Source organism: Lytechinus variegatus, chromosome 9 (assembly GCF_018143015.1).
Source record: "Lytechinus variegatus isolate NC3 chromosome 9, Lvar_3.0, whole genome shotgun sequence".
NCBI lineage: Eukaryota > Metazoa > Echinodermata > Echinoidea > Temnopleuroida > Toxopneustidae > Lytechinus > Lytechinus variegatus.
This window is the reverse complement of record NC_054748.1, coordinates 14062710-14089977: the sequence shown is the minus strand read 5'-3', so window position 1 is coordinate 14089977 and position 27268 is coordinate 14062710. Positions and strand designations below refer to the sequence as shown.

Here is a 27268-nt window from a genome sequence, read left to right as displayed (position 1 = left end):
CCACCCTACTGTTCCCAGAAAGACCCAGGGGCCGATTGCACGAAAGGGTCTTTCCAAGGACCGTGTTTCGTGTCGCCCATCTTTTATGATACGCTATAAGCGGGGTGTTTCTGAAATTTATGATAAAGAATAAGATTCGTTAGCTTGCTTTTAAATCAAATTTTATACAATTTCATGATATATCACATCATTTTATAAACAAATATTTTGTTTATTTTAACGGACGAATGAAATATGTTTGCAGATGATTTATTTGAAATGACTTTCACATGGCGCATCATAAAAGATGGGCGACACGAAAGACGGTCCTTGCAAAGACCCTTTCGTGCAATCGGCTCCCGGCATCCTCATTGCTTTCCGCCAACATGTCGTGCCAAGTTCATATAATTGCAGAAAAGGTCCAAACTTGTTTAATACAAATCTTTTGCTAAAGTTAAGAGTGAATGGTGTGGCTTGCGACAGCGATTGCATACCACTGCTCTGCCCTCTGTGGCCTGTAATCTTAATGCGGGGTTAAACTTAAGGTGTCACGCGCGTAAAACATTCCCCATAGACTTGTGTGTTAAAATGGCACTTTTGAAAAATTCATAAAAAATAAATGTGAATTTAGAGGGTGGAATGTTTGTTTTATTGGATAGGATACATGTATATACATGTATCTGACATTCCATATCTGACCAGGGAAGGGTACCGTAGCCAGCTAATTTTAAAAATAATAATAAATAGCCATTTATGAAGATAACTATGAATGGATCAAATTCATCAACTGAAACAGTAAAATAGCCCTAATTACATGTAGTCTGGAAGGAAGTTCAGTAGTTACCATTTCTAGAATCAGTGTTAGATTTTGAATCATATTCATACATTTTTGTCAATCAGCAACATCAAATTTTAAAAAAATCGAATGGGTTGGGTCGAACAAATATCTTGAGCCTTCCTGATGTAATTAGGCTCATGGCACCTTAATTCAAACTCTGGTCTGAAGTTGTGGTTTAAGTATGGACAGCCAACTGTGAAAAAACCTCTATTACCACAACAGTACAAGTTTAAATTAAATCAGCTCATTTGATGTTCAAAGCATTTGTAACTGTCAGGAAATAATTGAAATTGTTTGCTTCACCAAAGGCATGTTTTGTGATAAGTGCTATACAAATAATAATAGGCATTTATATTGCACCATCTATTTACAAATAATCTATTACGAGGTGCATGTTGTAATGCAATAATGTTGATTATTATCATTGCAGATATCTCTAATACCCCATTGGCTCTAATTCAATTGATTTTCTAAGATTATTAAAGGACAAGTCCACCCCAACAAAAAAATTGATTTGAATAAAAAAGAAAAATTCAACACTTGAGCATAACACTGAAAATTTCATCAAAATCGGATGTAAAATAAGAAAGTTATGACATTTTAAAATTTCGCTTCATATCACAAAACAGTTATATGAACGAGCCAGTTACATCCAAATGAGAGAGTCGATGATGTCACTCACTCACTATTTCTTTTGTTTTTTATTGAAATATGAAATATTTTGATTTTCTCGTCATTGTCATGTGAAATGAAGTTTCATTCCTCCCTGAACACGTGGAATTCCATTATTTTAACATTTAGTGCTTCAGGCAAGGAGGTCCTAATCGTCAAATTCGTAAAAATTGAAATATTGTATAATTCAAACAATAAAAAACAAAAGAAATAGTGAGTGACAACATCAACTCTCTCATTTGGATGTAACTGGCTCGTTCATATAACTATTTTGTTAAAAATAAGCGAAACTTTGAAATGTCATAACTTTCTTATTTTACATCCGATTTTGATGAAATTTTCAGCATTGTGCTTGTCTGATTTTTCTCTGTTGATTCAATTCAACACTTTTCGGAGGTGGACTTGACCTTTAAACTTCATTACAAGGAAAATAGTGCGCAAAAAGTTGAAACTTCTGAAATTCAATGAAATTATATAAAAAATGATGCCTAATTTCTTTGACTAATCCTGAAGTGCTTCATTTTGAATTATAAAGAAACTTAAATGTCATTCAAAATTTCAAACTGAGGGTGCAAAACAGGACAGGAGATGAATGTGCAGGGAAATGACATGAAGTTTATTAATAGAATTTGATAAGAAATATTATACTTTTTTATTTAATATGACACAAATTTTATACCTTCCTCTTTTTAAATTAGGAACCTGTTTGGCCCAAAATCATAGTCGTTTAGTAATGAGCTGAAAAGCGGGAGAAGTTGACTTTATGGAGGTGACGGCAGAAATTGATATAAAGATTTTACCCGCCTGGAGCCGAATGACCAAAAGTTGCACCGATCAATTAAAAAAAAGATAACTTCATATACTTTGGCCTAACCTTACTCTAATTCCATGCCCTAATGTATATATTTGAACTTTAACTGGCAATAAACACTAATAGCTGAGGTGGAAAAACAGGGTTGGAGAAAGGGTGGGGGAAACAATAGAGAATTTCAATATTGTCATTTAAATGTGCGCAGCGCGGAAGCAAGAATAAATTTAGAGCAAGAGAGGAGTTTCTCTTAAAAAAAGTAAAGAATAAAAAAAGCTACCTTTTCCTCCCTACCCTTTTCCTTTTCTTCCTCTTTTTTTTCCTTTTTTTTTTTTTTTGGGGATGTATTTTTTTTGGAGGGGGCAATTGCCCCCACCCCCCCCTGGCTACGCGCCTGTTTTGGGGTTCACACCATTTGACTTCATTTTTATTTGCAATGGACTATGAATATGTACATGATTGTAAGAAATAGTGAGTGAGTGACATCATCAACACTCTCATTTTTGTTAAAAATAAGCGAAACTTTGAAATGTCATAACTTTCTTATTTTACATCCGATTTTGATGAAATCTTCAGCATTGTGCTTGTCTGATTTTTTTCTTTAGATTCAAATCAACATTTTTCTGAGGTGGACTTGTCCTTTAAGACAATTTACAAAATACGATTTAATCAAATGTACATGTAAAAAAGGAAAAAAGGTACTGTGCAGCTGCACTCATCCAAATCACACTGAAATCTCATACAGACAGCTTGCACAAAATACAGAGCTCCATCAAAGACCATTTTTAATGCCTGAATTTTGTGCAATCTGCCTGTGAATACAACACAATGAAATGAACACTATTGTCTAGACCTGGGGATTTCCCCAAACATGTCTAGCTGAACATTAGTCTCTTATCAATCCAGGCCATTGTTTAAAACAGGACATGAACTTTGGAAACATATTAAAAGTCACAGAGGGAGAAAAAAAGAATTGACAATTTACTTCTTTTTTACAACAATAATTTCAATAGACTACATACTGTACCATTTGATCAAGATCCGATTAAAAATATAATGAAGTTGTATTGAGTTTTAAAGTTTGGTAACAATTTTCGAACATGGAACAACTCTGGGAGTCTCTTGCCTGATTTACACAATCATAGTGCTGCAGTACAACTACGCCATATGTACAGTTGAGGCCAAAAGTTTACATACACCCATGGGCCCGTATTCTGAAGTCAGGTTTAACTTAAACCATGGTCTAACTCTGTGCTAAAATTATGGGAAGCCAAAAGTGTCAAAATTTTTATTAAGTTGTATGTTTCTAATTTTTCACTGTGCTCTTTCCTGATTCATCGATGGTGAAGACAATCATTAATTTATACTTCCTAGACAATTATGAATGATTTGAGAGCCAAATGAGCTGATTATGATATCTTTACAATTAGTGATTTATGTAGCAATTGGCTTTCCATACTTAAACCACAACTTTAAACCTGAGTTTAAGTTAAACCCGACTTCAGAATACGGGCCATGGAATTCAGTGAAATCTGTTCGCTTGCCAAACATCTCAAATTTACTATATCTTCAGAAATATACATTACCATGCCAAATTTGGTTTCAAATAAAAGAGCATATTAAGCTCTTTTACATGATTGGGATGCCGCTTGCATTAAAGTAAATTTCAGGTAGAATTTCTTGAAGAAAGAAAGTAATATTTGTGCCAAATGTATATTCTATTGTTTGTTTTTATATTTTTAAATATCATTTCATAGAAATACATCAATGTCAAATCTATGATTTATGTTACTTTTTCTATCATGATATGTCACCACTGAACAAAAAATGTAATCTGAAATGTTTGTATTGAGTAGTAACTAGCACAAATGTAAAATGTTTTTGTCAAGTTTTTATTTTTGATTTGTCTAAAATATGAAGATTTGGGGGGAAAAAATTACACTCAAATATTTTTCAGCTCCTTATGACAAAGCAATGTGATGAAGGGGTATGACATACTCATTTGTTCGATATCAAATTCGTCATGATAGCACAAATATTTCATAAGATACAGTACATTTTATGATGTTTGGCAAGTGTCAACTTTTCTTTGAATTTCCTGGGTGTAAGTAAACTTCTGGCCTCAACTGTACATGCATTTTTTGTGATATCAAATAACAATCGCAAACAACTTTTACTAGATTATTTTTTAATAATCATCAGAATGTTAATTCTCATTCAAATAATTGATCTGAAAGGACTTTATCTTGACCCTGTAGAAAAAAAATATTTTCGTAAAGGATGTTTAATATAATCTACGGGCTTATAATTCAAAATTATCTTGAAAATTCTAAATGTAAACTTTTGGTTAGTTTATTGACTGCTACACTGACATTGACCTTTGCCTAGTAGTGACCTATATTCATTTGTTTGCAGACACTTGACTACAATCATATGTAAGTTTTTTTTCTTCACATAAAAATTAAAATACAAAGAATATTTTAAAAAGGTGTGTATATGGCATCAACTCACTCATTGAATTTTCCTGAGAACATGAATATAACTTCGCACAAACACAAAACTTTGAAAATGTCATGCGGAGATATTCATTCAGTACCCACGTTTTATGATATTTTCAGTATTTTGTTTGTCTGATTTAACTCTATCTATTCAAATCATATGATTTTCAACCTAAAATATGCCATTATTAACTAGGAAAAAGACTTGTATTTTTTATCAACAATATTTTTGCTTTAACAAGAAAAGGGGCAATTTTGTTGAAGGTCAACAAGAGGGTGAAGTTTGTAACTACATGTACATGTATAATTTGCTAAAGTGGTCTACAGTTCTTGAACTGTATGCAAACTCATTTCTCTGTCTGGTGTTCATTTGTACTTTATGATCAATTGTTCATCGCAAATCCTCTTTCATTTCTTTCCATCTATGCGCAATTGTCATCCTTGGGAAAGTCCCTTTTCTTTCCGGTTTAGATTTGAAAGTTTCTGATGCAGGTAAAACTAATCGTTTGGCACTTTAATAATTACAGGTTTGAAAAAAGGTCTACTTTTCAATCACATGATTATGATGGGAGATAAATAAACCATTGTTTCTATAATCATTCTGGTTGATTGCATATTATGCAAATAAATCCATTGAACTCGATTCAATTCCCATACTTTGTGCAGGAATTACCTGGTTCCAACAGGCAATGTGTTTAATAACCTGTTGACTACTGGATTCTGTAATTCCTACATGTACATGTATAGGCTTTTTACAGGATCACCTAATTCCAGTAGGCAATGTGTTAACCTGTTGACTACTGTATTCTGTCATTCCTATATGTACATGGATATATCTGAATTTTTTTCACCTCGCAGCTCACTGACTTTTTACATTCAAGTCTCGCGCAAATTTTGAGACCAAAGTTGTGACGCCCGGGTACGCGGTTACGACATTACGCAACATTATGCAAGTGCATGTCAGACCCAAAATTGCTCATAAACGTGATTTCATGTACAAATCCAATGCAAATTGCGTATTTAGCCAAAATTCATAAATGTATCATTATTTCTACTTTAACGAATTAAACTTAATTAATTTTGCCTTGTTTATGATCAGAATTATGTCTGGAACAATTTCCATTGAAAAAACAATAAAAAACAAAAAGTAAAAAAACAAGGAAATACATAAGAAATTCATAAAACAATCAAATACATAAGAAATTTATTTCCAAACCAAAGTTTTTTTGAATTACGATTGTTAAGAATGCTACAAAGAAAATTTTTACCAAAAATTAGCATTCTAGGAGCTTTATTTAGTGAATTAGAGCAAAAAGTATGATTTATGCATAAATTAGTATAATTAATTCATATAAAATAAAATCTCATTATTTTGGAAAATTTTACCATACAGCCTTGTAGATTACATCGCACACTACCAGCGTGCAAATTTTTGCGTCGCTCACGCGATCGGCGGCCAAGATCTTAAGGGGGGCCATAATGGCCCCCCCCCCCCCCTACCCCCGGAATGACAAGAATCAAAATACCCCGGGAGATTTAGGGTTCATAGCTAACCTGTTATATAGGCTTTGAATAGGGAGCATTTGATGCACCACGCCGTACACCGGGGTACCGTAGTACCCCGGGGTACGGCATTGTGCAGCGCCATGTCGTGTTGTAATAGTGTACAGTTACATTGTTGTCATGGTGATCACGGTAGTATGATCGGTGCGACAATCATGACAATGAATGGGGACAATGATCACAACGCCTATTTCCTTTCTTTGATACAATCTAATGCCAATAATAGTAAACAAATTATACTTAAGAATTTAAGTATACTTTTCGACAGCTAACTTACACAAAAGATTAGCTTATAGTCCCAAAACTCATTATTGAACAGTGAAGATTAGAACAGAACATGAAAATTAGAATAAAGTTATCATTTGCATGCATCAATTGTTACATAAGATCACTAAAAAGAAAAAAAAAATCTGTACAAAACATTAAAATATACTTGCACACATTTTTGGTAACCCAGGGTACAGCGCAAAAAATAAAATAAATAATTCAACAAAATGGCGGATTATCATTTGGTACCCCAGGGTACCAAATACTGCATCATTTCATGAAAGGACTTGTCAGACATTTTCTCCGACAAGTACTGTATAATCTGACAGTTACTATGGTAACAGGGTGCTTCTCAGCCAATCATATTCAAAGAAGGTTGTCAGACCTGACAACTTGTCAGACGAAGATGTTGATGAAACACTCCCTAGATCGTTTCATGAAAGGACATGTCATATGCTTCATCTGATAAGTTTCATTTCAGCCGACAATTACCATAGTAATACTGCTTCTCAGCCAATCAAAATTGAGGAAAGTTGTCAGATTTGACAACTTGTCTGGCAAAAATGTTGATGAAAGGCTCCCCTGGTTCCAGTTGACAATGGGTTAATCTGATTGACCTTGAAAAAACACGTGGAAAATAAATAATTGTCTCACCTGTGCTTCTGTAAGTGGTACATTATCGACCGGGCAGCGACCAGCATTCCTGTTGTAGAGTGGGAAAAATCATGAAATATAAGTACATTTTTGCTTTTTATGTGATGCAAACTTTATTATTGTGAATTGTATATTTACCTTGTAATTGTTTTTTTTATGAAATATGGTAAACTGAAATTGAAAATAAATTGAAATTGAATTGAAATTGAATTTATATTAAAATCATAGTGCAGATGTTTTTATGTGAAGCAAACTTAATTGTTCTGAATTGTATATTTACCTTGTTTTATTAATTTTGAATGAAATATGGTAAATTGAAATTGAAAATAATTGATATTGAATTGAATAACTGAATTTATATAAAAATTATACTGTATGCTGCACTATGCATATAAGTGCATGTACATGTACTGCTGAGTGAATAAATAGGACTTTTAAATTTGATGTCCTCTAGAAAAGTTCTCTAAAAATGTGCACAGCATTCTCATAAATAATATCATTTAATTTCATGTACAGGTAATTACTCTAGAAAAGCATAGCAGAACGTACCCATACTCAGTGTTTCAATGAATATGGATTTTGGCATGAAAATTTTATTTCCAACAAAATGATGTTTGAAAAAGATAAGAAAAAAATATGAAATATCTAAAAAAAATAAATCACATTATAATGATTCAAGCATAAACTTAATCTTGAATGACACGGTTTGAAATTCCACTGATGGTCTTTTGGAAATTGGGTCATGAACTTTAATAGAATGAGGAAATACCTAGGTTTAAATCAAATAAATTCCAGCTCAAAAGGTTTTTCAACCTAATGAGGATGTACATGTAATTTAATATGTATTTCACATAGCCTACATATATGTGTATATGTAGATGGGCATTCCTGGATTTTTTTACTGTAAAATGAGAAAACCAAGGTCAACAGGAAACAATTGTGATAATTCAACAAAGTACTTCCTATAAAAATACTCTCAACTGTGCGAGTACATGAATTCATAAAACAATGTTGTGGTATATGATACATGTAGACACATTTTAACTTAAGTTTACAGTACATACCTGAACATGTATGCAGCTATTGATATACTGAAGGTACAGTAAAAACCATTTTAAATTTTCTGCGAAAAGGACATTTCCTTTATTTTCTACAAATGATATATAGGAAAGCTGCTCGCACGTGACGTCACTTCTAATACAGTCCGACCTCTCTTATCCGGACATGTTGGGACCAGCACCCATCAGGATAAGGGATTTATCCGGATCTGGGAAAACCAATATCAAATACACGCAACTGCGCTGCCGGTTGCCTCCCAGGCCAACGGCGGTAGCTACACTATTGTAGTGGGTGTTTTACGGAAATGAAATCAATCGATGGCCAAAACTCTTGGATAATTTACCTGCTAAAATTTCTGAGGTACACATTGAGCATACCTCAAAAGAAAGAGAAAACCTTGATGAAATCAAGTTCTACAATTAGATCATCGCGGCGGGTATCGCAGCTTCGCAATGTCAGCCATTGTTACACTGACTGTAGGCTCAAACATGACAGATGGCACTGTCCGTATTGAGGCTCAACGTTAGCTAGCGAGACGTGTTGTTTTCCCGCGAAGCAAAAAGAGAAACGTGATGAAATGTTTGCACTGTGCCCTGATTTGCCTAAGTTCTTTTGGTGATTTGGGTGAGATATTTTCATGAAAAATAATTTTGTTATAGGTTGACTTGGGAAATATATGTGATCAAAGTGAGTTTACGTATAGGATTGAGTTTAGATTGAAATCTCATTTTCTAACGTACTAGATTGAATTTAAAAAAAAAAAAAAATCTCGGCAAGTGTGCGTCTGGATAATAGAGAGATCCGGATAAGGGGAGGCCGGACATGAGAGGTCGGACTATAGTACGTTTTTATGTTTTGATAGATTTTTCACAAACCATTGGCAATGTACTTTATCATTTTTTTCTACTTTTACAATGAACTTTTTTTCAGATTGAGCTTCCCCTTTTAAATAGAGATTTACTTTTACCAACCTGAGACAAGTTCTAATGCATTCTGAGCAGAATCGATGTCCACACTCTGTCTGAACAGGATCCTTCAGACACATTAAACAAATCGGGCATTCATATTTGGGATCTAAAGGCGGTTCAAAATGATAGTCATATCCGCTGGGAAGGGGCGAATCCGCGCCCCTATCTGCGGTCCTTAACACCGGCATGGGATCTGCCGAGGGATGGCACTGGTCGTCGTTCTGGGTGAAGGTCATCCTGACGGGAGCTTGGATCGTCGCCGGTATGTGCCCAAAGTTCCTGTAGTAGGCTTCCGGTATTGGAGGCGGTCCGGACGGCTGGCGGATGTCATGACGAACACCGGTCGGTGAGCTGTAGCCACGTTGAATGGCCCGGAGTTCTTCAAGGTCAGGAGATTGAGGGCGCCTTGTATAGCGTGGATCCAGTCCAGGGTCGCTATTACATGGATACCGTCCACTCATGATGTCATATTCACCCAACCAGGATCACCATTAGTTCCGAACACATGGTCGGATAACACACATACTTGATCATATCATAAAATATCTTGCGAGCTCTATCTCATTTCATGGATAACGTCTTTTCTGCGCATATGACATCCTTTCAACTTTGGCTTGATGGGCATTTTCAAGCAAACCTCCTGGAATTGATGTACATGTACAATAATGAAATGGGCAGTGCTCTCTGTGAAAAAAAATTAAAAACAAAATAAGTCATCAATTTTGACAAAAAATAAATTAAATAAAATAAAAGCAATCATGGCAACGTGATCCTTCAATAGGATATTTTGGCTGTTCTACTATAGGCAGTTTGAACAATCTCAATCTTATCATGATCTCTACAATCAGTTGCCATTTTTCATGTCATAATTGAATTAATGGCAGCTCATTGCTACATGTATGAATAAAACAGGTACATTATGGCAACTAATTTACCATAAAATACAGATATCTGAATATGTTTTTTTTTTAATGAAAAATAAAACTGCAAATTCATCCAATAAAACATTTTTTTTTATTTCATACCATCTACATAGACATCATAACTGTTTTAAAGCACACAAGCTCATATACAATGTAATCTGGTAATCAATTGCAATACGGACATGCACTTGTGGAGGACTTTTAATACAAGATTTAAATAGGCTTTATACACTAGTGAAAGTAACAATACATTGATTAACCCATCGATCAAAGCTATTTGAAAACAAATAAAATGTTAATAATCAAAACAAAAAATCAAACAGAAATTACAAAGGACAAGTTCATAACAATATCAACGTTACCTTGCAACAGTCACAGTAGTTGTGCGGTGTACATTGGATGAGTGACTATTGTCTACAGATGTCTGAAAAGGGCCAAGCTATCCAGGCCTGTCTCTCAATCCCATTCAAGATTCCAAGTTGTTCTGAAAACCAAGTCAGAGATACAGACAGATCTACATGTAGCTGTAGAAATCTACACTCCCATTCACCAGTCTGCCACTTAAAAATAACTGGGCAGAGCCGAATCCAACTAGGCTTTAAAAAAAATGCAAAATAAGCTGACCTGCGAAGCATGCATGACTAGTTCTTATTCTGGAGCCTGGGGAATGAATAATATTGATGAGATCTCTTCCTCTCACTTTAGTGGTCCAGGGTGTTTTACAGCTATTATACAGAATGCATGGTGATTCCAATGAATACACAACAAACAAACTGTTTGTCTGCTATCTTCACGAGTAGAGAGCGAGCGTGGAGATGGGAAAATAAGGGGAAATCCCTTTCCTCACATAATTCAATGCGCATGCGCACCGGCACCCATGCGTGATATGTGCAATGCCAAACCGATGCAAAAATCACATTCAATTTATATTGACCTTAAATTAAAATTCAGATATGTCTTATAAAAACTTAAGAATTTATCCGTAGAATTATTCCTTATAAACAAATCTTAATTGATCATTCAAGTATTCTTCCATTCGTAAATTATATTTCTAACTTTAATTATATATTCATCATAACTTCCTCCTAAAATTCCCCGAAACACTTATCTGCGTACGACCAGCAACACACAAGCAAATCCCGCGGCAGATGCGGGGCATAGCTATAGCGATGTTCGATGGGGCTACAACTTGAGCCCGACAACGAATGGATCCGCCGACAAAGTTGACAAATAAGGTCATTATTCCCCCAAAACAACACCAAACCGTCATCAAAAGAAGAAGTACAGTAAAACTACAGCGTCATGTCATACTTAAAATGCTAATGAAGAAAATAATCACTAGCTTACCTTATAATACGAACGTTCCTCAACAAAAAGGTGAACATCCACGTTTACAATTTGCAGCGCCGTATGATGTTACTTTATTTCGCAACATAATGAACGTAGAGCTACCACGCTATATGGAACGTACACAAGGAGCGCGTGCATAATCGCACGCTGCCACGGCCCTGTGTACCACAGGTCACTGTTTTTTGTAAAAAAAAAAAGTAGAAAGTAGTAGTAAACATTTGGTAATAATATGAATTTTGAATGAGAAAGAGTGATCTTATCTTTTTGTATTTTCCTATTCATGTTTTATTCGAACAAGAAAAGAAAAAAAAATGAGTTCTAAGTTTTTTAGGGGGAGGGGTTGTTTTTATGTCGGCCTATCAAAAAAAAATTAGTTTAGAAAATAGCTGTTATCATCATCATCCTCATTATTATTACTATTATTATTGTTGTTGTTATTATTATTGTCATTATTACTATTATATTGCTACGTATACTTTATAATAGGCATGTGATCATTATTTTAAAGATTATTTCATTATCATCATCATTGTGCATGAATGTTTACCTTAAAAGTGTGGTTTTTACAAGATTTTATTTTACGCATTTTTTAAAGGGCTGGTCCGGGCTGAAAATATTTATATCTTAATACATATATAGAGAAGAATTCACTGAGCAAAATGCCGAAAATTTCATCAAACTCAGATAAAAAAAATAATAAAGTTATTGAAGTTTAAAGTTTAGCTATATTTTGTGAAAACAATTGTCATGAATATTCATTAGGTGGGCTGATGATGTCACATCTCCACTTTCCGTTTTCTTATGTTATTACATAAAATCATAATGTTTTCATTATTTCATACTTGTGTGAATAACGTCTCCCTTATAATTTCTAAATAAGTTGCAGCAATAAATATCCAATGCACTAATCAGTAAATTGTCAATCCAATTTTTCTAGTTCTTGGAGGAGAAAATTTGAATAAACCTAATTTTATATATTAAAATACAAAAGAACAAGTGGGGATGTGGCATCATCAGCCCACCTATGAATATTCATGACGACTGTTTTCACAAAATATTGCTAACCTTTTAAATTCAATAACTTTGTTATTTGTCATCCGACTTTGATGGAATTTTCAGCATTTTGCTCAGTGAATTCTACTCTATTTATCAAGCTGAATACATTCAGCCCGGACCATCCCTTTAATTGTACGAATGCCGGTAGGAATGCCTTCCTTGTTCAATTTTGTATCTTTTAAAGCCTTGAATGTGCAAAATAATTATTTTTCTTTCAATAAAATGATAAAACAGTTCAGTTGATTGGCCCCACTCTTATAACCCCCCCCCCCCATTTTTAATAACCAACAAACTCATGCCACACCTCAAATTAATAATTGAGAAAAACATAAACATAGTGTCATTGTGAGTGACTGACATTTAGTATAGGCCTATACATTGAAAATTCTAAAGAACAAAAAAAATCATCGACAAACTGATGAAGTGCGCTATAAATAGGCCTACTCTGCAGTGGAAAGAAATTAAAAGAGGTGTTACGTAAGTGTGATCACTGTACGTTCGCTTTAGTGAAATATTTTTTTATTATGAAAATATTATACACAGAAATAATGTTCAAATTCAACTTTTTTAACTGTATTTTTCTTATGCCATTGTTATAACCTGTTCCTCCCTTCTCCATGCCCGACATGGAGGAAATGTAATATGCACGTTATAACAATGGCATAAGAAAAATACAATGAAACAAAGATTTTTAAAAATAAAACAAGATGATAGTAAAAAAAAATTGTGATGTATATAAGAGCAATAACTGACAGCGTTGTTCACATGGTCGACTATATATGGGATTCACACTGTTGAAATGCTCAAAGTAAGTGTGAAAGGGGCACGGTTTCACATTTTGATCCACACTGTGAACACACGTCGTACACATTCACTCTTCCCGGTATATAGGGCCGATGGTTTGGCGTCAGAGAGATAACACATATATGATAATATGTGCCTGTTTTCAAAAATTATGTTTAAGTTATATTGAAAATGTTCTTGGATACGCACTTAAAAGAATAAATAATAAATTGCAGTCGTATAATTTCCCTTTTTAGGGAGGGGTTGTGACTGAAAGGCCCGGGGGCCACTTACATTGACGAGTGGATACCATACCATGCGCGACCAAAAAAACACGTAAAAAGGATGTCTTTTTCACGTAGTAGAGTGCCGGGATATAGGGCACGTTACGTACGTAACGTGATAACGGTGTCAAAAGCACAAAAATAATGAAAAAAGGGTATCTATTTAGCTAGGAAAATTACTTGTTTAGGGTCGAATTTGCGGGGATGATAAAACAAAATTAAAATATTTCATAAAGGATGTCCTTTTTGCCCCAACAGTACGTGTTTAGGGTCCGATTTACGCGGGGTGTAGAAGGTGGGGTCGTACTAAACCAAATAAGGTAAAGCCGACGACCAAAGGACCCGTAACAATAAAACATTCCTTTACTTGTTTAGGGGTTCATTTCAGGGAATATTTGCCAAGAGTATCGTTTTGTTTCCAATACTTGTTAAGGGTAGGGTTTCACATGCCAATACTTGTAAAGGGGTGCATTTTCTGAATATAGAAATTACGTGTTTAGGGTGCTTTTCGAGACCCCGTGGTCGCGCATGGTATCCACTCGTGGATGGAAGTGGCCCCCCCCCCCCGGGCTGAAAGGGCAATAATGGGTTGATCTGTATCGAGACTGAGTATTTGAGAAAAAAGTGACACATAAATGAAGGGAATTGTCTTAGCACGTGCTGAAAAAACAAGTTCAGACTGCATAATTACAGAAAATATGAAAATGCACCTGCATACCCCCCCAAAAAAAAATAAATGAAAAAAGAGGGGTGGGGTATGAAAACCATATCAGGATATGTGGAAAGGAGGGAATTGATTAAAGGAAAAGGAGGGGAAAGGGGAATAATTATGGTCTGCTGGTTAGTGATTTTTTCACCAATAATGCTCTTTTATCTTTATTTCATCATATCTGATTTGATTTGGGAAATACAATAAGACAGTGAAAAGTTGGGGCAAAATATTGCAAAAGAATGAAAGCGATGGGGAATGAAAGAAAAAATAAATAAAAAATTCAAGGTTTTTTTGATAGAAAACGTGGCTAAGCTATAAAAAAAATACCTGGAAGAAAAAGATGTGAAAGGTAGATGAAAGTTTTATATAAAAAATGAATGAATGAATGAAAGAGAGAGAAAGTGAACCCCCCCCCCCCAAAAAAAATAAAGATTATGAAATTAACGAAACAGAAGCAATAGAGCCACCGCAGAGGGCAGTCTTCCAATTTCCATTTCGCAAGCATTAAACACGGGTTTCATGAAAACTCTTGACAATAAATGGCTGATAAATGGGGGGGGGGGGGGGGAGGGGGCTTACCCCCCCCCCCTTCGGCTGCCAAGTATAAACCTTAATAATTATCTACACTTTGGAGCCAACTCCGAAATACCCTTGAGGTAAAAAACAAGATAGTTGCAGCAAACAATTATTTCATGAGAAAGTCTTAATAGATTAATTTTCAAAATATTATACATTTAGATCTGGTACATTAAAAAAATCATGAATCTGCGCAAAAAAAACAAATTCTGATGACCATTGACAAAGAAAAGCATAATGTCGGACAGTGTATTAATCATGCTTCGAAAAATACATTTGGATGCAATTCCGTGCATACTTTGCTCATTTCTCTTATTGAATTACATGATTGACTTATTTTGCATATATTTTTCATTCATACATCCAAACACTTGGGTGGTAATTTTATTGGATTCTGTTCGAACACATTTTTAGATAGTTACCACAACTGGTATTTATCTTTCAAAATAGTAACGTTTTACTTTGACTTTCTCGGGGATCAGTTTTCCTTTTTCTCTTAATTTGTCTACAAGCCAATTTATCTCGACGCTGTTTTTCTGGTGTCATTTTTACGTTTTGGCTCTGCGGGGATTTTGTTTTACTTTTCTCTCCTAGGAATAATTAACATGATTAAATGCCTATAATAGGTAGGATATTGGCCTATACCTTTCATATTTTATTGTTTTGTTATTTTCATTTCCTCTTCACATATTTTTTCGTCCATTTTCAGGACCTAAATCTTTTCTTTTCTTTTCTTTCCTTTTCTTTTAATTCCTCGATCTTTTCTTTAATTTCTTTTTTTTTCACTTCTCAGTTCCTTTCTTTTATTTTCTTTCTTTTCTTTTCCTTTCCTTTCTTTCATTCTTTTCTTTTCCTATTTTTCTTTCTGTCTTTTTTTCTTTTCTTTTCCTTTCCTTTCCTTTCCTTTTCTTTTCACTTATTTTCCAAGTCTCTGTTTTGTTCTTTTCTTCTTTTTTATAATTTGTTTTCTTCTTAATTTTCGTACGATGTTGGCTTTTCTCTTTTTATGTTACCTTCTTTTATTTTTCTGTTATTTTCCTTTTCTTCAATTTTGTTTTAAATTCCACCCTTCCCTTTGTCACATTTTTTAAATGATTAATTCTTCAAGGCTTTTTCAAGCACATTATATTGCTCCCAAAGTTTACTCCCCGGCAGATTTACATTTTTTTCATGCGTTCGTTCGTGCGCCAATTGATGATGACGTCATCCGAGATCAGATGACAAAATGGCTTCTACAGGCGAACTTACACTCGACAGAGGTAAAACACTAACGATCATGTTATTGCCAATATATCAGAGAATTTATGAATATTTACGTTTATTTACTTATTTCATACATATATATTATCTAGAGATTGTTATAAAGTGAGATTCAATGTGTGATATTACGAGGAAGTGTGGAAATAAAGAGTTTTCTGGGGGTTTCTGCGCTACGGTCCGGCATTTGCATTTGCAACCCACTGCACTGGCTTATGTTTACAGGAAGGAGGGGTCGTGCGAACGTTCATATCGGCCCCAACGGGGCGGGGAGGTGGCCGCCGCCGGTAGGTGATGACGAAGAGTTCGCTGAGAGTTTTGCGGAGCTGAATTTCTGCCAGTCTGGGGCTAATGGAATTTCGCACTTCCCGATTTCGAGCAAAGTTCCCACCAGTAATTGTTACTGTAGTGTTAGCAAGTCCCTCATTCACATTTCGAGGTGAATATATGCCCACCGCTTTTCCAAATCAGGAACGGCGATTTTAATTTTGGGCTCCGATCTCGACGTTATCATTCAAATTCTCGGGTCAGACATGTCTTGTTGACATGTCATAGCCGGCCTTGCCCATACTTAGCAACCAAAAAATATGCCTGCCGCTGCGGCAGCTCACATGTTTGTTCGCATGGTTTTGGTTGCTATCGTCAAATTGGAGCAGTTAGTTAGATTAGAATACTTAATAGATCGTCGAGAACGGAGCCAAATTATTAAAAATAGCCGTTCCCGATCACGATGTTTGGAAAAACGGGCGTTGGCCTTGAGGATATTTTTTAATATTTTGACATATACTTATTCATCACGAAACCTAGAAACCCTCCACCATACAGGCAAAGCGAGACATCAAATTAAAACACTGATGGATTTCCCTAGGATAGTACTAGTAGGAAATCTATCTACAAAACTACAAATCACACACCCAGTATATTTGTTGCATTTTATTTATCTATACAACTTCATATGCCTAATGCGTATGAAGGTGCAAAAAACTACTAGTATTTATGAAAAATCAGAGGTTTCTTACCAGACCGATTTCGTGTAGATCCCTCATTCCATTCTTAAACACTGCAATACAATAGGCTTGACCCTTGAACCGCTTCGTTATGACGTTGCTTCGATATGACGTGGCTTCAATAAGCGATGTTACAAAATGCCGTCTTGAAGAACAATTTATTGATAAAAATTATAACAAATGATAAAATTTGAAACTTGATTATAAATTATTATTATTACAACCAAGAACATGTGCACCAAAAGGAGAAAAGAAATATGGAGGCCCCAAAAGTAAGATTGTAATGAAAAAGTGAACTTTTATTATGAAACTTTTGCCACAAGCGCCATGCGGTGCCCCTTTATTTCTTTTTACTCGTCACGCTAATCCCACATAGAGCTACGCACCAATGCTTGCATACAATCATGAAAAATCCTGGGGACACCATGATACGTCCAGGAAATTTGCTCCCTTCACCCCTTCCCCTGCCACTGACCCTTGTTACACCCTTGACTTTCTGATTCTGCTCCCTAGATCTGTCAACGAAACTGTTGTGTTAGCTGGGGCCTGGGCTGGGCTGTGAGCTTGGAATGCAATAGAGTCTATGTACAGATTATAGAATACATGCTTTTTATTTGTTGGGCTTGACTGGAAGGAAAGCTCAGTGCCCGGAATAAATTTTTACTTCTCGATAAAAACAAATTGGAATAATCATTGTTTTGAAGACTGTAACTTTTTTTTTTTCGAATCAAATGAAGGGTGGTAATAATTATCACCATACTTTTTATAATGGTGATGGTACTGTCTCCCCCCTCTTTTGTTTTAAATAAATGATCAATCTAGATCTATATTGTCTATCATGCTTTTGAAATAATATATTTTGTGGGATTTCTGTACTTTTTACAAATGAGTAAAGTATGAGATTGTTAGTACTCTAATGTGAGATTCCTGTCAAAGTCATGTCATCATGTCTCTTTTTATTTTCCATCAGATGTCAGCCGTGCAATACAGTTACTTCAAAATCTACAGCAACGTGAGTATATCATATTTGCAAAAATTACATTTTTACAGATGCATATACTGAGCACTTTCCAAAACCTCTATCCAAATCATGAAGCTAAAACTAAAAGTTGCATTCACCCTGATGGTATGGTTCAAAGCAGAAACAATATAGAAAAATATTGGTGAAGGTTTGTGGATCAGTCAGAGAATAATAACAGTAAATACAAGTTTTCAAGATTTTAATGATAAAATCATATCTCTGATTTTTTTTTTATTTTTGTGAAACAGGAATTTAGCACTATAATACAGTCATGTAAAAACTAGATCTTTGAATAAAAAAATAGAAAAAGAGATTATTTTAGCAATTGAACCCAGGAGTATAACAATATAATGTATTGAGAGAGTACTGTTGGTAGGGTAGATGAACAAAATATACCGTATCCTGAATAAGTATTTTGACTACACAATAAGTTCTAGCAGTTGATGAAACTCAAGCCTTCACATTTACATTGACGTTTAATGCATGCTTTATTGTTCAATTATGAGGCAGAAGTTCTGATCTATTTGGTTAACCTACTGGAGAAGTGCTTCTACTGGAGAAGTGTTTCCCTTTTTAAGGGGGGGGGGGGGTGAGTTTTACGGAAAAATGTTGTTTATATAGGATAGCATCATCTGCAAGTGTTTGCAAGTGGTGTCAAGCATTCAGACATTCAATACTCAATTATCTTCATGATACAAATACAAAACGTAACACCAAGTTGCAGCAGAAAATAAAAATAGATTGTCAAATTAAAACAACTTAAACACCTTTTGCATGTATGTACATATGCATAAACAATTCAGTTTTTACAATAATATACTTTGATGTATCCAACTAAGTCACATGTCTTTCGAAATTCCTGTGATTGTGATATATTTCCTCTGTACTTTGTTGAGATTATACATTTCCATTTATCAATCATATTAAAAAGAAAATATGGAAATTCAAATTATGAAAACATATTTTCATTCTTTAAATCAAAATGACCCTTTTCTCCCAATCAGAGTCTGGGTTGCCAACACAGAAACTGATTGCTCTCCAGGCTATCCTAGAAAGCGATTTCTTCAATGCTGTGAGGGAAGTGTATGAACATGTCCATGAAACAGTAGACATACAAGGCGATCCTGAGGTCAGGGCCAATGCTACAGCAAAGGTAAGGACAATACTGTGTTCATACTTGTATTTAAGCTGTATGAACATACCTGACATGAAACAACAATTTGTTCATTCTTGTATTTAAGCTGTATGTGTGAACACACCCATGCAAAAATGATAGGTTCATACTTGTTCTTAAGTTGTATGAACATATCCACGAGACTGTTAGCATAGAAGACTGACAAAAATAGTATGAAACTTTAAGAAAATTGGGTACTTTTTATTCTTGAGATATAAATGTCTTTGGAAGGTCAAACGTGAGTTGCTTTTGTCCATAGCCATGAACAAAAAGAAACAAGAGAAAACAGCTGGTAATTCAGACTGGAAATAGACTTTATTAGATGGATCCCTAATGTACTCCACCCTTATTATCCCCCATACTGTTGTATCTTTTTATGATCTATTGTAAGAATATTCTGTTTGACTACTACATGTAGTATGTAGTTTTGGAAGAAAATTATTTCAAGAAATGTTTTGTTAAAAAAAATCATAAGTAGAAAAAATAACTATTTAATTTGATTTGGTTTGGTATGGATTCTGTCTTGTGTTTCCTTTATGTGGATGGGTAGATGTTGGTGTATGTATGCATTGTGTGCGTGTAGGTGGTGTGTGGGTGGGGGGGGGGTAATTTGGGTATATTTTGATAATCACGCATAAGGAACGGTTGCTGAAAAGTAATTCATTTTTAATAAAGGTCGGGTAGGTCGCAGTAATTATAGATCAACACAGTGGACGGCTGACAGGAAATTGGTCATTTTGTAAGGAAATATTTGAATGCCTTCTCTCATCCCAACATTTCCTGAGAACAAGGTCCGTTCGATGTGCATGCATCAGTGTTAACAAAACCGCAACATGCTGTGCTCCTGACTTTACTTACGAATAATGTAGGGAACAGTTTAATTTGTACAAAATATTATGTACTTGTCATGTTCTTCCCCATTTAATGTTGGAGAAGTGTTTTTTCCAAAATAAATGAATAAGTTCATAAATAAATAAATAAATAATAAATAAATAAATAAGTAGATTAATAAATAAATGAATGAATGAATAAATAGATGAATAAATAAATAAATAAATAGATCATAAAAATAAATAAATGAATGAAAAAATAAAAAATAAATTAATGAATAAATGAATAAATAATAAATGAATGACTTAATTAATTGATTAATAAATAAATATCAATAGATAAATAAATGAATAATGAATTCTTATCTCAATTCAAATTGTATGTGTAAATTTAAACTGTTTTATCAGATTCAAATTGTATTATCCTCTGTCACTTTTGCTGCATCTTAAAAATGAACAATACAAAGTTATTGTTTTGCAAAGCTAAACATAAGTCAGTTTTATTGATGAAAAAATGACTGGCAATTTTCTATTTTATGATATTGATTACCGGTTGTCATGGGGTCGGGGTGGGTGAGTATAAATTGCTATTTTATAATGGTTCTTGATGACATAAAAGGTTGAAGTTGCAAATAAGATTATTTCAATTTTCTTAGAAAACAGCATTTTCTGGAATTGATATCACATGGCATTTGAGTTACATGTAGCTGAGTGTGTGTGACATCACATGTCATTGGATTAAAACTGAAAATTCATACATATAGTCTCTAACTCAGTTAGTTAATATAAAATTGTTTATTACTATTCCTTTGTTGATATTGACATATTTCCATCATTTCTCTGCTCTATTAAAAACAACTTGACCTTCTCCTCTGAATCCATATTTCAAGTTTAATTTTTGTTTTCTAATTATGTACAGAGAATTGTTTTGCCTAAGATCTTACCAAGGGTCTTCTCTATTTGTTTGTATTGCAGGCTACTGTAGCAGCCTTTGCAGCGAGTGAAGGCCACGCCCACCCAAGGGTCGTCGAACTTCCCAAGACGGATGAAGGACTAGGGTTCAATGTAATGGGAGGGAGAGAGCAGAACTCGCCTATCTATATCTCAAGGATTATTCCAGGCGGTGTGGCCCACCGACATGGTGGTCTGAAGAGGGGTGATCAGCTTCTCTCAGTCAATGGTGTGGTAAGTCATGGATTTGAGTTTGACTTGGCTGCATTTGATCAACACTTTTCACCCGAGAGATACATTTTTCAAACCACTTTTAAAAAAATTAAGTCTGGTTCATGTTAGAATTTTCCTTAGCGTCATCTTCCCGCCCACAAAATAGTATTTAAGTATTAAAATGAATGTTAGAACTCTAATAAATTAAAGATTTTAATGTTCACAATGAACATTGCTTCACCTATATATATTAAAAGTACCTAATTGATTCTGGACCATTATAAAGAAATCGGAATCAGGATTTGCTTGTAGCAACTGCTGAGTATTCACTTTTGGATTTTGAATTTTAAATTTTGATATCTTGAAATGCTTGAATTGACCTTTGTGATATACATTTGACCTCTAACTGGCCTTTTGATTGTCTTAACAGTCGGTGGAAGGAGAGTAGCATGATAAGTTAGAAGAGCTCGAAAAGACAGCCTCGGAAAAAATCAAACTTGTTTTAAGAAAAAAAATTAATCTACAGTATTATGACCTTTGTAACCTTTGACCTTCTTAACAGTCTACTTGAAGGGGAGCAAGAGGGGAGTAGGACTAATAAATTTGGCTCCAGAGCGAACCAAGTTTGTTGTTAGATATACATTTGAAACTTCTCTATAAACAGTTTGTTCATATAAATTTGACCTGTGACCTTGATTATTTTCTATTAACAGTCCGTGGAAGGAGAGCAACACGAGAAGGCAGTAGAACTCTTAAAGTCAGCTTCAGAACGAGTCAAGCTTGTTGTTAGATATACACCCAAGGTGCTTGAAGAAATGGAGACCCGGTTTGACAGGCAGAGGGCTGCACGTCGGCGACAGATGTCACCGGAATGAACAACACTACCCAGCGATTGACTTTCATCTAGTAAGTTCTCTTAAAATCTTGTTCAGACAAGGATTGACAATGCTCCGTAATAAGACTAAATCTTGCATCAAACCAGGCAAACCACTGTGAATTAAAAATGAAATACTAAGGGGAGATTTGTTCATGTGTGACCTCACAACCTTAATCACATTGCCAATGAGATTATCTCCATAGCATTAGTGATCTCGACATTCAAATGCTCATAGCTTTCTTATTTTTTTTGTTCAATTGTTCTCAAACTTTCTTTGATCTTATTTTTGTAATTATCTCTTTTCACACAAACTAACTTTAATATTCCAAGTGCTTCATTCTCCTTTGTTAATTTGTTTTAATGGAATTAATGAATGTTCAAACTGCATGGAATTGAATTACAAGATTTATTTTACAAAGAAAAGAATGTGATGATTAAATGCTTCTAGTATGTTTGTAATGTTAATAGCCCAGTCAGACTAGAGGAAAGTTTGACTGTAGAATAAGAATATATATATATAGTTTTGACAATGGAATTTGTTTCTCTCCTTATCTTTTCATCCTCTCTCTTTCTCCCCATCGTCCTGCTTCATGCATTCTGTCAAATTCACTTTCTCTCTCCCCCCACCCCCCCTTGTTCTCCCTCTAAATCTCTTTCTTATTCAGGCTATATTGGAAGCAGAACTTCATGCAGCGATCCTTGCCTATATAGAACCAACAACTAGGGGTGCTTCATAGAGACAAATAACAATTGAAAATAGACCAAACTATGGCAGGTTTTTTTATTCAACTAATGTCGAGGTCACAAGTGCAGAATTGAAATCTATTGAGAATGTGCATCTTTGTAAGTTCTGAAATCTGTGTATGTTGACTTGCAAAGGATGTGAATTACCACCATCATCACCATCACCCCCACCACCGTTATCATAAGAATCAACAGCAGCACCATCATCATCATCATCATCGTTATCACCACCACCACTGTCACTATAAAATAATGTACTTTTGGGCTCATCATTAAATAAGAACCAACAAAATCAATTCTGACAATTTTAATCATATCTATCGAAACATACACGCATGAAGTTAGCCAGCGTGATGAACAACCTGTCAAAGTCATCTTTACGCGCCCAGTCCATTTTTAGTCCCAACTATTTGTGAAGCGTCCTCTTTGGTGACCTCCCCAGCGTGTGAAGCGACTTCTATTAGTACAACACTGCTTGAAGCTGCTATGTATGTATTGCACATCAAACAACATTTAACAGATTCGTTTGGTCTAAAAACAGTTGGTCTACTCAGAATGTTGAATAACACAAGGGCCAAATCCATTTTGTCCACTCTCAGTTGGTCTAATTATCATTCGGTCTAAACTCCTCTTGGTCTAATCGTCACTTTATAGTCTGACCATTCCCATAATTGTGTCGTATCGTTGATTAAATATCCTACGTATTAGATTTCACTCAACTGCAGCTTACAAGCCTTATATCTGGGCCTGTGACACAGAGCATAGCTACTAAATCATAAATTGATTTTTGTGGATGATTCTACATTGTAATCAATGCAATGAAGCAAAAAAAAATGTTGTTAGATCAATGCCTATGCTGTGTGTTGCAGGCCCCTGGGAGTTGCCAAATGTTTCTGAATCGGGAACTGAAGTGTGCATTTGCAATGTTTGTCTTTTCTGCTATTTTAGATATCGCTAAATGTTTTTAAATGTATACTAATCACCTTTTAACAAAATATTAAACCCATCATTGCCATTGAATATTCATTGTAGCTATGTTGTATTAATATCTGATAGTAAAGCCTAACTAATTTGCGATTCTTTACAAATTGTGAAAAAAGCACAAAATCACTGTTATAATAGTATGAACAGTTTTTAATGCTTACTGCGTAGTATTAACTGTTGGACAAACAATATTTTGGTCTGTAACGGGTTGGAGTCCATAATATCTTACATGTATCTTTAATGTGATGTTCCTAATATATGATATGGAATATGAAATTGATTGAAACTGAGAATTGTGTCATGGATCTCTGGGCTGTTTGATAAAGCTGAGGGAATGTTTCGCACGATAATAGCCATGACCGATGACTTGTTCTTGTGCTGTCAAAAATAGGCTAGTGCCGTCACATCGGATTATCGCGTCCAGTCGGGCAATCGCGTAACCCAACCGTTCAACAAAAATGGGCCCCCTGAATTCCAGAAAGGTCGGGTCCAGTTTCTCCAACCCTTCGTACATTTGGCTTGCAATTTTCAGAAAACGTCAGGTGGACCTGCAGGTTCGTATATTTGACTGATAATTTTCTCAAAGTGTCCGGTAAACCGACCTTTCTGAAATTTAGGGGACCCTTTTCTCAAATGGCCGGGTGAAGCGATGTGATGTGGTGACACAAGCCGTCAAAATATGATATGGATCGGGAGTTTTACTCAATTTTTTTAGAAGCAAGGCATAAAAACTTGGGGTTCCTAAGCACAGACATCATGTCACCAGTCTTGTGTAAAGTTTTTCATAACTTTCAAAAAGCTTTATGAAACAACCTGTAGTTCTCTTCAAATGTGTTTGAAGTATTCATTCATTCATTATCATTTCAAGGAAGTTGGCTGGTTTCTTCCGTCGACTTTCCAAGATCATATTTGAGTAATATATAGAGCTGTAGAGAATAAGGTTATTTGACAAAGATTTTCATAACTATTCTAATGATTGCCAATATGTAAATATCGCAGAGAGTGATGAAATGTTAGTTTCATGTTATTTGAATGATATTAGAATTTGTATATTATTAGTAATATTGATAGGTTTATATGTTATCATGGAATTAATTCATTGTGCTAGGGGTAAATAAAGGCAATTCCGTAAAATAATCGACCTTTTTGTACATCCGACCCCCGTTTTTCTCAAGTCTTACTTCACTTCACAAACTGACCAAGGAATGATCCTTTGAGAACATGACAGACTGTCAAAAGAACAAGAAATCAGAGACAGAAAATTTCATGAAGGTCCCACATATAGGGGGGTTGGACGTACATATTTATGGAATTGCGCAGTAGTATTAATGACAATAGTATTCTGGTTTTATATTGCACTTCTAACATTGGAATGCCATCTGTAAGCTTCTGACGGCATCCATTCATCTCGAGATACTGACAATATTCTGATTTTGTGTCGCAATTTTAACATTGAAACGGCATCTTTCAGCTCAACAGTCTACAGATATGTAAATGACTCATAGATCGGATAATGTGTCAGATTCAGCATTATACTCCTTATTTCATTTTGGCATTGAAAGGAATTTCAGTTCAAAATCAAAATATATGATTTTGATTTGTTTTTTGTTTTTGGTCAGGGGGCGGGGGGTGGCTTTGATCTTGCCCCACGTTGGTCACAAATCATGCTCTCTGGCAGATCTCACATTTGAATAATGTAAGGACAAAGGCTACTGCAATTCATGTTTGATTCTTCCCTGCAGCCAGTCATTGCAAGCAGGTTGGTCAGTATTTTTTATCAGGGTTGTCTGGGAAATAATGAAACAGAGTATGCCTCATTGAAAAAATGAAACAGTATGCCTCAGTGATAAATTTCTAATTTCATTTGTAGCTTTCAGAATTTTCCTTAATGGGTCTATTATTTTGATATCTTGTTATCCATTCTTTCCATGAATAAGTTTATATACATGTTAGAAGGGTGGTGTTTCATAAAGCTGCACTGCAAAAACTCAGGTGTTGATTTAACACCAGCCCGGAATCTATATATGTCCACACCAGAGAAGTATCGAAACAACATCAGTTTGTAATCAAACCGATGCTGTTTTAATACTAATTGGTGTTGTATAAACACCTATCTTGTGTTAGACCAATACCAAGCTGGTGTAGATTCAGGGCTGGTGTTCAATCAACACCAGTGTTTTTGCAGTATGTTTGTAATTCACGCACGACTGGCAACCCTTTTTGGTGCTAAAGAGGACTGGTGATCCTTTCTTGGTAGTCCAATCAGGTTCTCATTACACTGTCCTAGTCTGCAGGCACAGACCTTGGCTTTCACATAATGCATAATGGAGTCTGAAGCAGTGAGACTAGTTATAATTCAGCTAACACAGACATAAACTTGGAGTCTTGTCTTGAAATCCTTCACTATTGATGTATCATTTGTCACATTGAAGTCTTCGCTTGCAGGCGATTCCACTCGTGAACTACAGTTGGAATATGATCTTTGCAAATTAAAATTGATAATTTGAAAAGATCAATTGGAGTCTTCGCTTGCAGGCTATTCCACTCGTGAACTGCAGTTGAAATATGATCTTTGCAAATTCACATTATCATTTTTTACTAGCACCTTATTGGGAAAAAATGAATGTAAGTCCATAGACATGTTCTCACATTATGCTAAAAGAATTAAAATTTGGTGTATTTTATGAAGCAAAAGAAAGGTTTATTAGTCGTGCTTAACTTACAAATGGCTTTATGAAATTGCCCCAAATTGTTTTAGCATCAGTTTATTATGTGCATGTTATGGTAGTGTTTATAAGATATGTATAAGATTCTTGAAACCATGTATAAATATTCCTGATTGAGCAAGTAATAAAGTATTATTATCACATAATTATGAAAGACCAGTATCGTTTCTGTTGCATTTGATGTTAACTTTTTTTTTGCCAGCTGTAATTATCTTGAGGTTCATATTATGATGTAGGGGAAGATGATGGTGTGATGATGATGATGATGGTGATGATGATGATGGTGGTGATGGTATGGTGATGATGGTGGTGATGGTGTCGATGGCGATGATGCTGGTGATGATGATGGTGATGATGATGATAGTGATGATGGTGATGATGATGGTGATGATGTTGATGGTGATGATGATGGTGATGATGTTGATAGTGATGATAATGGTGATGCTGATGATGGTGATGATGCTGATGATGGTGATGATGATGATGATGATGGT

The 27268-nt window shown here is 34.9% G+C and overlaps 2 protein-coding genes across 2 annotated transcripts in view; one reads left to right on the top strand and one right to left on the bottom strand.

Moving 5' to 3' along the window:
- LOC121421027 (TNF receptor-associated factor 6-like) overlaps positions 1-11661 on the bottom strand; it is a 37777-nt gene extending 26116 nt beyond the window's left edge. The window contains exons 1-4 of the mRNA XM_041615621.1: positions 11577-11661; positions 10592-10713; positions 9310-9990; positions 7280-7328 (exon numbers count right to left, since the gene is read on the bottom strand). Coding sequence (XP_041471555.1) covers positions 7280-7328; positions 9310-9767 — 507 coding nt within the window. The 5' untranslated portion in view covers positions 9768-9990; positions 10592-10713; positions 11577-11661. The remainder of the gene's footprint in view (positions 1-7279; positions 7329-9309; positions 9991-10591; positions 10714-11576) is intronic.
- Positions 11662-16181: 4520 nt separating this feature from the next.
- On the top strand, positions 16182-26920 carry LOC121421028 (protein lin-7 homolog C-like). Its single transcript, XM_041615622.1, has 6 exons — positions 16182-16249; positions 18225-18266; positions 19280-19428; positions 21255-21464; positions 22157-22349; positions 22986-26920. Exons 1-5 carry the CDS (start codon positions 16216-16218, stop codon positions 22316-22318), a joined length of 597 nt encoding a protein of 198 aa, XP_041471556.1. The 5' UTR covers positions 16182-16215; the 3' UTR covers positions 22319-22349; positions 22986-26920.
- Positions 26921-27268: the final 348 nt, after the last annotated feature.

Coding starts and splice junctions, on each gene's coding strand:
- LOC121421028 (XM_041615622.1), top strand. CDS start 16,216: ATGGCTTCTACAGGCGAACTTACACTCGACAGAG. Junction 18,267..19,279: donor ACTTCAAAATCTACAGCAAC/GTGAGTATATCA, acceptor TCTCCCAATCAG/AGTCTGGGTTGCCAACACAG. Junction 19,429..21,254: donor GGGCCAATGCTACAGCAAAG/GTAAGGACAATA, acceptor TTTGTATTGCAG/GCTACTGTAGCAGCCTTTGC.